At 38.8% G+C, this 16,663-nt stretch overlaps 1 protein-coding gene across 4 annotated transcripts in view; it reads left to right on the top strand.

The window, feature by feature from the left end:
* arhgef9a (Cdc42 guanine nucleotide exchange factor (GEF) 9a) overlaps positions 1 to 16,663 on the top strand; it is an 84,570-nt gene that overhangs the window by 844 nt on the left and 67,063 nt on the right. For 3 of the 4 annotated variants that reach the window (XM_036523613.1, XM_036523612.1, XM_036523614.1), the window contains exons 2-3: positions 3,477 to 3,618; positions 4,211 to 4,296. In XM_036523613.1, coding sequence (XP_036379506.1) covers positions 3,477 to 3,618; positions 4,211 to 4,296 — 228 coding nt within the window. Of the gene's footprint in view, positions 1 to 3,476; positions 3,619 to 4,210; positions 4,297 to 10,783; positions 11,267 to 16,663 lie in introns of those variants that run through there. The other variant, XM_036523615.1, reaches the window with a different exon arrangement.

Here is a 16,663-nt window from a genome sequence, read left to right as displayed (position 1 = left end):
GCTCCCCCATGTGCTGGGCTGAGTAATCCATGCCCCCCTCCCAAAATCAATAAATCAATAAATAAATAATGTATAATATTCCTGCCATTGTTTAATTAATCCACAACGTATTAATTACAATGTAATGTATCATGAATGCAATTTGCAATGTATGCATCTATATAAATAGACAGAGAGAGAGCGTGCGAGAGAGAGATAGCGATAGAGAAGTCTCCTCATATATATGCAGTAAATAATAAAACAGGTGCTCTCGGCAGGTTTATGAAACCTTAAACCAGCATTCCTTAGATGACCTAAGAAGGATATTAATAAATTGCTTCAAAGGGACATCAGTATCACTTTTCAGTTGCAATTTAATTACAGTCGTGTAGCTGAATATAGGAATGTATGTTCACTGAATAAATTGATATTGGCAACATCCATTTTAGCCTGCTAAATCCTGTCGCGCCTATTGAGAGAGTGAATGGCTTTGCAAAGACTAACGCCAAGAGATTCCTGGGGCCTGTGAAATGCCTCCTGGGACTGATGCTGTGTTAATAGGTTCTCCCTGATTAACTCACTGTGCTGGATAGTCCTTTGTCATTCACTGCCAGATGTGATGGGAGCCATCTTTTTCATTATGATGCTTTTCATTTCCCATCAAAATAAAGTATCAGAAGATTGTAATGACAATTATTGCAATTATTATTTGATAAATTTAGATACATTCAAGAAAGTCAGCAAATGGAAATTTTATTTCCTTTTGAATTTCTTTTTTGGAAAAGTGTAATATTTTATTGTGGTTTTGGCTTTTATTCGAATACATACTAAAATGCTTTTGCTCCATCTACTGGGTGGCTGAGAGAAATGAACCAGCAAGAATAAAGTATAAAAGCTCCTCACTCTGCCACGACAAGCTACAGTTCATTTGATTTGTCCGCATGGGTGAGCCTGCATCCCTGTGAATGAAAAACCACACTGTGGCCACCAATCAGCGTGTTCAATCTGACTCTGAGAGCTCAATCCCGGGTTTGGTTATGACTCAGATTTGTCAGATTTGCCGACTGTTCCAACTGTTCAGGGATGCTCAATGACCCAGACATTCCTCGATGGTATTCAGCCGGCTGGATCCTAGCATAGTGTTCTTTGTCAGGTTTCATTTTCAAAAACACGCCCTTGCTTTTGTATTATGCAACTGAATCTTGGCACAAAGGACGTGGGGTAACACAGCTTGACAATGACAGGAAGTTAACATAAAAAAAAAACTTTTTTAATCATTGCCATTCAGGTGTTAGCAATTGAATGCCGTCGTTTAGAAAAGGAAAAAAGGGGTTCTTAAAATTAATAATTAAAATGTGGTCCCTCAGGTCCAGCTTTGGTCTGTGCTGCAATGCTGAATGCAAAGTGCTTCATATCATTTGAGTGGGCCAGCACAGTTAGAGCACACCACTGTGGAAACAGCAGGTGTTTCCCAGTGTACAGGCTGAGCTGGTTTTACAAAGGCTGCTTGTTCACCGGAGACCCTGCTCTGTCCTTGTCGGAAGCACCTCCACCACCATTCCGAATAACATGTTTCTTGCCTTGTCTGTTTTTCCCTTCCCCTTAGGAAGTGCCATCCCCCATTTTATGTGGCCACACTTTTCCTAATGCCTCACACAGATATACAAATGCAGCATCTTAGCGTGAACTGACAGTATTCAGCACCTACAACTAAATATAACACAGACCCCTAAAAGACTGTAATTTTGAAAAACTGTATGTGGGCTGATTAAAGGACAGTTCCCTTGTACAGCTGAAGTAAAATCCAGATTTTTCTTTCACAAATTAGGACAGAGCTTCAAGCTGTTTTTAGAGGTTGTTAAAAATGATTACACACAAATATTGAACCACCAGCTCTAAGCCCACCATTTCCAAACAACCCACTCTGATCATTTGGTGCCATTTTGAGTGAAATGTTTTTTTTTTTTTTTTTAATTTTTATTCAGTTGTGTTCTGGGAAATTCCATCTCAGCACTTCATATGATCCACTGAAAATGTGACACTTCTAGAGCATTCATACTGAGGATAATCTTTCCATTCCTGGCTTGTTGCGCGTAGCATTCTGCAAGAGATGGTGAGAAGAGTAAGCTATCTTAGTGTTTAGTATCATCAAATACACATAAAAGACATACCTGTTTAATGCAATGCCAAGTCTAGTAAGGTAAGAATATTTGCTCATTTTTCCCCATTTTAATTATTTATAATGTAAAGGTAAAATTTACTGTCAGAATAAATAAAACATATCTGTGCAATTAATAACCAGATACATGCCTGCAAATTCCAAATTACTGTCTCTCTGTGCTATCGATAAACAATATATGGACGGACTGTGTGAAGGGTCTGAATACAGTGATATACTGTGGTGGAAGTGCTGGCAGAGCTACAGTCCTCAGGCAGTTGTTGTTGTGACATTGTGGTAATGCCACACCACTAATGCGGCATTATGGAAATGTGGTGAGAATGTTATTGTGTTTGTTGTCTGCTCGTTGTAAAGCCGCGCCCCATGTGTACTCTGAGAAGACTGTGGAGGAGCCAACTAGAGCTGCTCTCCCACAGCCCACCACCCACTCACTTACAAATATAGCATCGCCTGGTAATGAATCAACAACATGTGTGCATTTTGCTTCAGTGGAGACTCTGACACAGAACGTTAGCCTATGCGATGAGGAGATATGCAGGGTGTATGTCATAGCTTCTTATCTGTACTGTCTTGTGCTTTGGGCCAATTCCACGCTTACATGCCATTTTCCCATCCTTTTAACCCTGTACTACATACGAACCTCCTCTTAAACAGTAAAACAATTAACAGTAAAACTGTTAATTGTTTGACTGCAGGTACACCTCAGGGCTCATGGTTGTAGTTTTGATGTTTTTAATGTACACCATGAAATCTGATGATGGTGGATAACCGTTTTGTCCTCTCGCTTTGCATTTTTAATAAGCCTCAAAGATAATTCTTCAGAATACTACACCTAAATATTTTCTCAGGCATTTGTGTTTGGAAATTTTCCTTAGGTGTGATAGCAGCCCCTTATCACTTCTAGACAAATGGAGGAATACTTTACCCTCAGAATGAACTTAGTAAGACTATTCTGAGTCAGCCTTCATATATGTCTTGGGAAGACAGTTTGAAAATAGATAAATCCCCCTTTAGTCTACCTTGAAAGTATTGTGACAGCTATTGCCATACTCAGTCTGTCTTAATGTATGTACGAAGTGTATTAAGACTCATCTTTCTAATAGCATGAAATATAGACCAATTTTATTCCATATTTTAAAATCACAGTTTTCTCAACCAGCAGGGAACAATTCAAGTAATAATATTTAGAATTATTGTTGGAGTTGAAATGTTCATATATAATATTTATTCATTCATGTGTACTGTATGTTGTAGAAGGTTGTTTACATGTTGTTTTGGTTCATGAATGAACACTGATTTCATGTTGTGGTTCCTTCAGCCACTTTCTGGCCCCCCTGGCCTCTCCCCCCGGGACCCTCCTTTCAAAACTGCGCTTCTACGATGTCACTCCCTCCCACTGCCTCAGCGTATGCCCTCTGGATTGAACCAGACAACCTGGAGAAACTTGCCACCACAGCCGGGTACACACACATTCCCGCAGAACAATACATAAACACACGTACACTGCAGAATGACTACCTGAATCAAGTATAGATGCAGACAGGCAAGAAATCCATGCCCACAGATTCTCCAAATGAAACTAGTTACAGAGCTTCTCACAGGGAAGAGCTAAAAAAGTGCTGTCTACAGCACATGCTGAGGCAACAGGGTGTAATAACGAGAGGCAGGAGCTGAGCACTGGGAGATTCACCATCCCTGCTGTGTAGAGACATCAGTTACATCTCAGCTCAGTGGACATAGCAATGCAGGATACACTAGTGCTGTTAATTAAATCCTAAATGCATGCTTCCATTAGCTGATAAGCCATGAGTTCCTCTGCCAGCTCAGATCTAGGCTCCAAATATTTACTCAATATTGATATTTGTATTTATTTAGAAGTTTAATTATGGGAAAACATAATTTGCCCGAATCCACAGAACTGAGTGAAATATAAAAGAAGCACAGTGATTGTCCCCCAACAGCATGGTGGATAATGAGGATAATGACACACAAGAGTGACCACAGCCTGCAGGTGCCCAAGTGTGTGATATCAGCTGTCCATTATTTCCACAGCTGGGGTCACTGTACAGCCAGGACATGTGGGCAACAGTGGAAGAAGGCTAACGAGACATGCGTCCGAGGAGCTGCACGTCAACATTGTAAGTGAAGCGAACTTCTGTTTATAGTATGTGCACAGTGCTCCTCTTCAGATATGTCTTTTTCTTCTTTCACTGTCAATGAAATTCTCACTGGGGCCCTGCTTGTTTTGTCTGAAGGAAAGACAAAGTGGCAGCTGAAAACCTGTGATCAGGTTTATTATAATGGATTTTATTTAAAGGAACATATCAAATCATAGAGGCCATGCCAACTGTTCTAAATGTATTTATGAAAGTATGTCTATACAGGATTTTTGCTGCATTTTGATCTGTCACATGGTTCAATAAAGCATTTAAGCATGTGTACTAAATTGGCACATTAGAGCATGTGAAATGTGAGAGCAGTGGGAGCAACAGCCTTTTACTGGTTAGCCTTATTGCATATGTATTTTTGGAACTGTATTTTGGGACTGCAAAATAGTGGGAGGAGAGTATGCTGATAAAGGCATGGGAAATACCAAATGTGATTTGGCAAGGTTGGTAGCACTTGCGGTAGGTATTGGATGTGTATTTAAACACGTGGGTGAAAGCAGGTGTTAACTTTGGTTCAGCCATGAGGGTGCTGCCTGTCACGGCTGCTTTAATTGTAATTTGAGTGACACGATATGTGCACCGGAAAGCACGAGGGCAAAGGGGGAATGAAGTGTTTTCCACCTGAATATCTCTTTTCAAGATGTCTAAATGAAACATTATTAAAAACCTGTTTCAAAAAGTCAGATTCTCTCTGTGCTTCAATTCCTTTCTTCAGGCTCTTTAAAGTGCACAGTGGTGTCCGAGGCTCGAATCTCACCATCTGCATTTTGCCTTGTGCTGTCTCTTGTACTAAGTGCAGTGTTGCTGTGAGTGAACCAAAGTGTTGTGTGAGTTAAAAGTGTGGTTTTGGAGATGGAGTAGATGGAGGTCCAGGGTGCAAAATATTACAGCCCCTCTCTGTGGCAATGGTAAAGAAGGCAGAGCTGAGACACAGGGTGAGGGTGAGGGTGAGGCACAAGGAATGCCCAAGCTTTGTTTAAATTGTACGGAGCTGGCAGACAGAGTGTATCCAGCATCTTTGCTTAGACAGTGCAGCATTTTATGATTCATGACTCTTCTCCAAAGACTTGGAAACTAGTAATCTGCAGTGTAATTCCATTCATGCTGAAAATAGCCACTTCTCTTGGTCCTCGTCATGTAGTCAGTTCAGTGAGTGTTGGGGTACATCATGGCATCTCACAACCAAACCTCATAGTCCCCAGAGGGTGGTGGCAATATTTTAACTTGTTAGTAAATTTTCAGGTGATTTGGTAAGATATTCTTACTGTTATATCTGTTGTCTGTTATGCTGTACATCCCATACTGTGTCCTGCGATAATTTACCATTTGCACCTTTCTGAAAATCATCACAGTGTGGGCCTATATGTCAGAGCTCATAAGGGAGGGTATGAAAATAGCCAGCTCATTTTATCTGAAAATGCAACAACTAGCTAGTTAGCAAATGCAAAATGTATTTGTTGTACTGCAGTACACTTTAGCGCCGTTGTGTTTGAAAAGGACAAGGTATGTTCTAATTCAATCCCATTCACATTCACTATGATAGAAATTGTAGTTAGTTAGCATGCTAGTTAGTTAGCTAGTTAGAGAGCTGACCTGTCTCAGAGCAGAAACTATGTTGGACTCTTTTGCCAGCTAGCTAGTGATCTGAACCACTAAGAGAGTAGTTCAGACGATGGACAACAATATGTTACATCCTACTATCAGTGCTGGGATGCTTCAACCAGCTCATTTGGGGAGTGTTACAGGGCACAGATGCCCCCATAAGATTCCTCAAAACTCAACTGAAAGTCAGCTGTTACATGTACAGAGTCAACAATGCATGTAAACATTGTAATTTATATGGCTGGTATATACATACAGACTTCCATTTTGGCGATTTTTCTTGTTATCTGCCAGATTTACAGGTACATTAGTTATGTCAAAACCACAAAAACTACGCAACACAATAAGTGAAGTGTGCACTAAATGCTTCTAGTTCAGACTTAGGCCCTATGTGAATGTAAGCACAGAAATCAAAAGAACACTAACTCTGTGAATGTGATGGTTGCTTGTGCCTCCAAATGATTGCAAGTGTGGCAAAGTACCCATGATCCGTGACTCTTTCATCTTCAGGAACAGCTGTTAATGTATGAAGATGAGAGTCTATGGAGACGGCAAGCTGTTAGATGAGCATTAGGTGAACCATAGCAATCATAACAATCATATAATGTATGATTGGCTTTTTAACTTCTGTATTCTTTCTGATACCAAAACATGTTGTTAACAGCTAGCTACACTTAAATATATATGTTTATGGCTGTTGTCAGCCATATTTAGTTTTAGTAAACACCTTTGACAGCTGGATCACACACAAATTTTCACAAAATATGCAGTAATTAGTGTGATTTGTAATGGCTGTCTTTGTAATCAGGCTTCAAAATTCATTACATATTTGCTCCTCTCAAGAAGAAACTGTAAATATTCAGGTTCTCTGACAGATTTTGTGGACATCATTAAAACATCCTTTGAATGAGGATGGAATTTCTCTTCAAAGTTTTCTCTTGAAAATACTCTGAAAAGTACATTTTAAAGCCCCCCATATGAGTTATGTATCTGAATGTGACACTTGAAAGTGACAACAGCTGCTACTACAGGCCCTGTGCTCCAGCAATGGTGGCAGGGTGATTTTATATACACAGGGCTGCCATCTCATTGGAACCATGTCCAGTGCCCAAAAAGTTGTCATGGTCAGAAAATAACCTGGCAGAAGAGACATCAGTGAAAATGCTGTCTTTGGTGACCTGAGTAATGTTATGTAGTTACAATGCAATAACAGTTTTGCAAGGGAGGATATGTCCTCATGATCAGTGTCTGATTTGTCACATTTCCAAGCAGGGTAGGAGGTGTAGAAGTCCAGAAAATCCTCTTTCGATGGATGTCCACAGCAGTGCTCCTCTGAAAATATTTTGAACAGGATTCCGGTTATTTATTAGAAGAAATTCTGGAGAAAAACAGTGCAATCCTCAACTGTTTACTTCAAACAATTCCTCTCATCAAAGTGGCACTATGCTGCTGTAATAAATACAAATGAGATCAGTGATTTCTCATAGACTGTGTGCATTCACTTTTGTTACCTATCTGTCGACTAGCTTTTGCATTGTATATTCCTCCTAATAGTTGGTTGAAATATCTAAAAACAATGACAGGCTTTGTGTCATAGAAAGGACTGAGGGCACTCCCTTTTGACATGCATTTGGTATTCTTCCACCTCCTGATATATCGCCTAGGTGTGAAACAAGGTGTGAGAAATTCATCTTGTTTCACATTGGTTAAAAGGTGTATGTGAAAGATATGTGACAAAGTGTCCTTTTTTTCATCCTCACAGCCCCAGGTAAAAATGGTAGTTCACAGTAGGGAAATCAGAAATCCACAGCATAGGAATTAATGAATAGCCATTCAGCCATGGAGAACTCTTTGTACTCCCTCTTTTATGTTTCTTGCAGGGGAGAAAGTAAGTCAGTATCAAAAAGGAAAGTTCATCTTATAGCCTAAGTAATACCCCCATTTTAATGGTTAACAGTTGTTATGATGTAGCAGATCAAATGCAGTTTTCCAAATGTTATCCACTATTTAGGCACTTGATAGCTTCTTTGACTATGGAGTAGATGCAGCACAGTTGTGCTGTGTCATCAGCACTTTCACTTGACTTAGGTTATTGAGTGCACAGCTGAGAACTCTCATGCGTGCACTATCCAGAACTTTCTCTGTCCCCCGATGGTGGAAATTCCACGCTTCCTCTGCTCTGCCGAGTCCCTCTCTGTCTTCAAGAAACATCTGAAGACACAGCTCTCCTGCTCTCACCTGAGCACCTGAAACACTACCACCTAAAGGAATTTCTCTTGTCTCAAAACTGTTTTCGAACTGAAAAAAATGTAATCTAATGCATTCGTTATCTCTACCAGCTATCTTGTACCTTGTCTGGCCAACCATTGAAACCTAGTCACGCAGCACTTCTAATATGTTGACTCCTTGTGGTTTTTTCTTGTGTTGTATTCTACCTCACTTGTAAGTTGCTGAGGATAAAAGTGTCTGCCAAATGAATGAATGTAAATGTAAATTCCAGAAAAGTTTACTAAATCCTGAGGAAGTTTACTGAGTACATTGTGTGTTCTAGATGAGATGTCTATAGCAACACAGCTACTGCAGTTTATCTGTGCCATTATGATGATGATGTGATGATTATAGTGATGATGATGACGATGTGATGATAATTATTATTGTTGAAAAAAATAATAGAATATTTTATGATAAACAGCATCTTTTAGCAACTGGATCAGCATGGTTTGAAATTGTTAGTATGCATTTCTGCAAATGTGTCATTTGGGTCCATTCAAATGAGTGTGGTCTTGTTACTAACCAGACTGCACTAACCACATAATTTTCTTACAAAAACACCTTCTCTGGACTCAAAGGACTATAGCCGACTATAACCAAATTTACCTCACAAATTTGTCCTAAAGTAGATTACTCAGCAACCAGAAATATATCAGACTGTCTTTATGATTTAGCTAACACATTAACCCCCTGCATTCCAAAACCACACAAATGAATATCTATTCCATGAACCAGGCATTTGCCACATTTAAAAATGTAAAACTGTCAAATAACATTATAGTAAAGAGGAGAACAGGTAGAGTGAGTTCCAGCAAGACATTAGAAGGATATTTATCAACAAACACAAAGATTCAGTGTAAGATATTTGCCACAAGCCTCTTATCTATCTTATCTAAATTAGCAGCCTGCTTTTTGTGTGTTAGCCTCATTTTTCCATGTCTCTGGGCTAAATGAATTTCAGACTGCTCAGCAAGGCAGTAAACATTCTCTCTGTAGACCTAACAGGTCTAACACCTCTCTTCCCTGTTCTCTGAGTCACAGAACATAGGTACAATGTACAGGCACAGTGAAAAAAGGGTTGCTCAATATTTTATTTGAGCTGGTGTTGGCAAGTAATGTCTCCTGTACACACAGATGCAAATAATGGCATTAAAGATGTAGATATTTACGGTAATTTTTATGTTGCTAGTCAATACAGTGGTGTGCCATTGTTTGTCAAACATATAGGTGGAATTCTGGCATACATGTAATCATAGTAAACTCTTCTGTATTTACTGTGAACAGCTGATTCTGACAATTTTGTCCATCTGGCTATCCACATCTTTTCACTGTAAGGCTAATCTTGTTCATCATATGGGTGTTCCAGCTGCTACATTTAGCTATTGTGCATTCTGTTTTAGAAGGTGCCAGGAGGCAGATGCCTAGCTAGCTACTGGAGTGTGTTTTATTTCAAGGTCACCTCTTAACGATGTTGGAAAAACACTTCAGGGTTAACAATTCTGCTTCCTCGTTTGAAATGGCACACAAATATTAGCAGAGTCTGGGAAAAGCATCATTGTAACAGAATGTCCAGTCCTGGGGATGAAAAAAAAGAAATAGACAAGGAAATTCCGTACCTTTGCCCCACCAGAAATCAAACTGAAAAAGTCCCCTGTGGAATGTGACATTTCAAAAACATTTTCATCAATACGCATTCTAAAAATAAAGGGAAAAACAGCATTGCTTAATGTATTATATCATATACTGTGCATGAGTAATTGGAATTCTTATTGTGAATAGTCTTTCTCCCATCATTTTATAATAAGAAGCCGCCTGGAGGAATTTGCCACAGAAAAATACATTCTGTGCATTGCGTAACTTCTGTCTCCCTCACTGTCCTGGCTTTTATTGCTTTTAATCTCTGTGACCCACTTCAAAGGTGGGCGCTTCCTGTCCTTCGCAGGTAATGGCCACAGTCACCTGATTCACAAACAAGGTAAACTTATGAACCGGCTGATTACCTGATCCTCCAGGAGAGCCCATCACCATGACATAATGACCTTGGGCTCTTTCTTCATTACATCTTTTCAAACGCTCTGTGAGTGTGTGTGTCTGTGTGTGTGTGTGTGTGTGTGTGTGTGTGTGTGTGTGTGTGTGTGTGTGTGTGTGTGAGTGAGTGACACAGAGAGAGAGAGAGAGAGAGAGAGAGAGAGAGAGAGAGAGAGAGAGCCTTTGTGTGCTCGCATGTCTTATGTTTATTATCACGAAAGTTAGAACTATTAACGAGCTTGAGAAATTAAAATGGAGAATTAGACCCCCAAAATTCATTAGGATGAGCAGATAGGCTGGGGATGGGTCACTGCCGCACAGCGCCCAACTACAAAGGCTGTGGAAGTATGTAGATTTAGCACTGCAGTGGATTAGCTTCCTCTTAATGCTGCAGTCTCCCTCCTCTTTGATTTCACTGGATTTCCACAGTACTTTTTTCCCCTCTCCTTTCCATTCTCCCCCGAGAGCTTGTTCTGGAACTACAGCAGTAAAAACAGCAAAGCCTCACTGTTGTTTACATCATTTATTCTGGAAAAAAATGGAAGCAAACACATTTGTCAATGTTGCAGGGAAAAAAGCTCAGTCTGCCTGATCCTGATAAAAGGCAATTTTCTCTTTTGAGTTGATGGCACATAATGCCCAGAGACAGGCTCATTTCTGCACTCATTTTAATATGCAACTGTACTTATTAACAGATGAGTCAGCGAGACACAAGGCACTGAGGAATAGAGGCTGGAAGAAGGGATAAGGGAAAAAAAAAACCCTGCCCCTCTGATCAAGCATGTGAATTTAATAAGTCACTGCACAGATGTTGGTGCCTACCTCCAAAACGTGAACGGTTATATATCCCAGATTCAGGCAGCAAAATGCATTTCGAGTGCAGATTTTGAGGACCCCGCACCAAGTCGGAGGCTGGGATTATTTGAGGAAGAATACTACTGTCAAGCCCTTTTTTCCCACCAGATTTGTTGAGCATACAACTGTTCGCTGCAAGCATTGATCCAGGATGCTCCTTCACTGTGTGGCTAAGAGGCCATCGGTAAGACTCTGCTTTTGTGTCCTCGTGCCTTTGCCTCCGTCCTGTAACCCGATGTGAGCGTTGTTGTTCTATTTGTGTCTCCTGCTCTCAGGACTTAGAATTCTCTGGTTCAGACATGAACCTGCAGTTCTAACTGCCTGTTGTTGGTGTGCTGAAATGTAACCTCTGCCTTGGCTGAATTGTCACGCCCGTTGTTTATCCCTGTCTGGAATCGTTTGCATTCCTTGCTAGTTCCTGTCCCTGATTGCATTGGCTCTGCCTGTCCTAATTTTGGACCAGCTATTTTTCCCAGGGGAGCACCCATGTTATTGTCGCAGAACTTGAGATATCTTTGGCTCAGAGCATAAAAGTTATCTTGTGTGTCCTGTCATGTCAAAGGAATATGGTATTTAATGACAGTTTGGTTTTCATGGTGAATAAATCAAGGTGTATTCCAGGAAAAAAAGCTGAGTGAACTGCTAAGAATGGTGAATATAGTGCTGAACATGTTATCTTTTTAAAGGCTCTTTAGAGCTCATCTGATTATTATTTTGGAGTATTATTCAAATTAATATTTGAATACATTATATATCATATTTTCCTGAAAACACATATATTCTGTGAAATGCAAAAAAAAGCTTAATTAAACTGACATTTTTATTAGTCTAATGAATTGTAATTAATTTAAAATTGTATAGCTTTTGTTTAAATTTGAATGATCAAAAAACCAGGTGTAAAATTCTCTTTCTGACAATCTGACATAAGTGGCTTTAGCAAAGATGACTGCTTACATTGATGGTTCTTTAGCAAATTCATTGTTTATCAAAGCTGCAGCTCTGAACTGCACACTCATAAAAATAAAAGCTGCGAGGCCATTTTCACCTATTTAAGTATATTCCGAATTTAACTGAATGCAAGTTAACTTCTATCTATTTGTGGATACAGTAAATAAGTATCCAATTAAACTGTAATAGAGACACAAGTATTGTCCATTTCTTCTTTCAGCATCATATAGCCCATGTCTGAATGTCTGAATTAATTCAGTTTAAAGACATACAGAGTAGAAACAAGTTAACTGTCACAATATAGTATAAAACAATGGTATAAAATAGCTGTAACAATTTATACAAAAATTACATTTATTCATCATTTGAAAGGCATAGACAGAGCCCTTTAAGTCTTTCGAAAACCTGATCTAATCCTAACTGACAGCACATGTCATCATGCGTTTTGATACCGTATCTCAGTGTAAGTGCTAATGGATTGACATTATTTTTCAAGTAAATAAACAATGAAGTATTGGCGGCAGTGTAGTGTAATGGTTAAGGACTTGTAACTGAAAGGTTGCCGGTTTGATTCCCCACTGCGACACTGCTGTTGTACCCTTGGGCAAGGTAACCGACAATTGCCTCAGTAAATATCCAGCTGTATAAATGGTTAACATTGTAAAAAAACTAACCAATGTAAGTCGCTCTGGATAAGAACGTCTACTAAATAACAATAATATAAGTATTGGTGAAGACACAACACTACATTCTCAGACTACAGATAACACACCATGTTTTGAAAGATTGTATGTATCATTAGATTGAATGCCATGTGTCAACCTTTTTTTTTTCAACCATGTGTTTAACCTTTCTTTGAGCAAAAAAAAAAATTGACAACTGTTTGAGTATTTATGAAAGACTGCCATTTTGAGGAATTCCGTCTTTCATCCCGTAAAAATAGAATAAAGTATGGTGAAAAAGTATGGTGATAGAATAAAATATGGTGTAATCCTTTCAAAACTTTGTGCACTCAGTTTCATTTTGTGAATAGTGTAGATACAACCATTTCACGAGAAGTTCACAAGAAGTTTTTGCAGAAATTTTGCCATGTAAAATGCTATTGGTGAGTGTTCTGGAATGACATTTCAGGGAATTGGTGGTCATGTTATAACGGCCATTTCTACAGTTTTATGAAACTAGAGGAGCAAAGTGTAATTTAATGTTATTACAGTAATATCAGATATTGGTAAAACACATCATTTTTCCTAACAAACTAACTTGAATTTGAATACAGCTACAGCAACACTCTATTAATGAATGTGTTCTACCTAATTATTCAAAACCCAAATCAACAACAAGAAAACAAAACAAGCATAGCCACTTCACTTACTTCAAGTAAAATTTGTCATGCAATTGATACAAGCATGGTCAGGAATTTGTCACTGTATATTCAGTGACTTATGGGAATTTCCTTTGATGATTGATAAAAATAAATGTAGAGTCCTAGGTAATCATGATACAATGTAAAAGACTTTTTTGATACATTATAACTAGAAAGCAATAATTCCAATCAATGTACTCAGCTAAACTATATTGTTCCAATACACACTGCACTGTGTGGCTAAATATTAACCTTTAATGTCTAACTAACTACTTAATGGGGAAAATATTTGGAAAACTGGATTATAATCCTTGTTGATTGTGGTCCAATGCATTTGCAGAAAATATTCATATCATTCATACCATTCAAAGATGTAGCTAAAACCTGAAGTCTATTAACACATCTGCCTAGACATATGACAGCCTAAGTATCTGAAGAATGTTGTAAAGGAGACTGGATGTGCTGGGAGCCAAGCGCCTTTATTTTTGGCTGTTAAAAGGGGATTAAATTAGCTGCTTTCAAAGATGAGAACAAAGTCACCATATTTATCATTATGTTATGTAATCAAATAAAATGTAAAAAAAACACTTACATAATAGACACTATTTCTAACATATTTTCATAGGTCTGTGCATTGAACATCTGTATAGTCCATACAAATGATTTGCTGCACTGAATCCATACAAAATTATAACTTTAATACTTGGGGAAATGGCTTCTATTTAGCACTTTATGCATGGCTGAATTAGAAGTCAGATGTTATTTTGAAAAAAATTCCTTCTCCTTTTTTTTCCTTTGGTCATTGCTTCAGTGCACCATGCTTCTAGCTCCTTTTTCAGATCACTTAAAAACCATAGTTACATGTCAGAGAATAATTCCTCTCAAATACATAGTTGAGAGGAAATATGTAGCCTTAAAACACGGGTGCCCTGGCCTCAGTCAGCATTCAAACTGGACTCAAATGTAAAAAAGGATCACGGTAACGGTGAAAATCCCTATGATTTGAACAAACTCGGTGAATGTGACCTTCAAAGAAGACGATGGGAAGCAATGAAATGTGGCATTTCAAATCTCTGGAAATATGCTCCCACAAAAAAGTCAACAGGGATCTCCCAGCCTTGTCCTATGCTGTCATGTGGAATTCTTTGATATGTAGAAATGTGACACTTTTCATACACCCACTGATCGGTGCCAACGAGCCCTCAGAGCAGCAGAAGAGGGAATAAGATACATCTCGAATATGCTGTGCTCTTTTTCCCTCTAATATGTATTCTAACTCTGCAGTTAAAGCTGCTATCTACTCACAGTTCAAAACGTCAAATTTACTTTGCTGGTGAAAAAATGCCAATAATATATGGATCCCAAAATCACAGCCTTTAGAAAAATATTTTTTTCCTATGGAATTGTCAACAATTCATTTTAAAGTTGACAATGAACTGCAGAGCACAGAAAAGAGAAAACAAAAACCCACCTCCCATTTCAGTGGGAGCGAATGTTTTCATTTGAATCTATGAAAATGTTACTTGGCACAGGATTTTCAGACAGGCATATAAAGGAGAAAAAATAGTACCAGATATTGAATGAGAGAGTGGAAAAAAATAATAGACTGTGAGGAGGTGGATACACAGTCATCGCTTGTATGCCGGGCAGGCATGCAATGGCCCGGCGCTCACCAGTGTTCATCAGCACAACAGAATGAGACATTTCAGCTGTACCTTAGGTGAACCCGAAAGCCAGGGAGCCAGGCTCTCTCATGCAATCAGTCATGGCTTTGTACAGCCAACCCTAAAGGACACCAGTGGGTGAGATGCAAATGCACAGAATATTATGCTAATTGTATTGTACAACAGACCGAAGTGTTGGGTAAGACCATGTTTGATGGTCTTGGGCATGACTGTTTAACCACTGCTGGAGTCTGCTTCTAGTGCATGATGGCAACCGGATTTCCTGATGCTTTGCATTGGTCAGAACTTGACATTTCTTATACAGCAAAATTGGTGGTGCAACATTAACACAATATCAAGCACAGTGATCATGAAATTGATCCATGGCATCAGGTGTTATGGTCTGTCAGTCTCCACAATCATGGCCAGTCATTGATGTTCTGTATTTGGCTGCCATGTTAGAAGTTGCTGAAAATTTGCATCCAAAACCCTGAAAGGCAATCGATGGTGTGCTGAGTTAGTCCAGTCTCCAATGTACCAATGGCAATAAGGTGTCGTCTTGATAATCAGGACAGATTGTTTCCTTTCTGTATCTTCCAGGATGGTTTTCACCGGGGTTGACATTCAGGAGATTGAATCACCTCATCACTTGAGTCTAGTCAACTCTCTTGCTAATGAGGTGATTTAGTGCTTAGGCAACGGACTGGAGCATCTCACAATCAGTAAGAATGAGAAATTAAATAACCATAAAAATTTAATGAACATCCCAAATTTGTTTTTTTTAACTTTCTAAAAATTGTATATGTAATTGAGGTGAAGATGCTAAGTATGTTTTAATTTTGGGACAAATTCTGGAATTTCACTACGCGTGCAGTGATCGTGCTGGAAGGGAGGGTTAGCAAAATTTGCTTTGGTTAGACGTCATTAATAACGCTGTAAAGCTGGAACAGAGCATTACAATCAGAAGTCTTCAAAAACCCTATATAAGAGTTCATGCAAACCCACACACTTGATGTAGTACCACTCCTTGGGTAATTCATTCTGAATCAGTTTCCACTGATGATTTCAGAAACGATTCCAAAGACTCACAGAAGAACCGAATAAGGTGTCAGCTCAGGAAAAAAGAGCAAGGGTTTGTTGTCTGTGTAGCTACCAGTAAACTCAGAATGAGCGTAAATCATAATCAGTTCTGACTGGGGGCTACAAAGGCTTTGTTAATTTTTTGAATGACAATTTTCAAAATTGAATGTTTCTTAACGAGTAACATCATCCAACAGAATACAACTGTTCAGTTGACTTCTTTTGTCCTCTTTGATAACCAAAAAAGTGACCAGAATTTTAGGGATTGTAGATCATCTTTTAGGGATTGTAGATCATCTTCAGCTCCAAGTGATTGGGTAGCCATGATGTAAACTAAACAATGCAGAAACAGATCTTCCTACAAGAATGTTCAGAGTGGAGAATTCTGAGATTAGCAATCGTTAATATGCAATAAGCATCTCCAAAAGATTTCGAAACCTCCTTCACTAAAGCTCAGTATTGTATTCTCTTTAAACTAAGATTTAATTACACAGTTCCGACCATCACTCATAATTTCATTGAAAAA

The sequence above is a fragment of the Megalops cyprinoides genome, chromosome 3 (genome assembly GCF_013368585.1).
Source record: "Megalops cyprinoides isolate fMegCyp1 chromosome 3, fMegCyp1.pri, whole genome shotgun sequence".
Classification (NCBI taxonomy): Eukaryota; Metazoa; Chordata; class Actinopteri; order Elopiformes; family Megalopidae; genus Megalops; species Megalops cyprinoides.
This window is presented reverse-complemented; position numbering and strand designations above follow the sequence as displayed.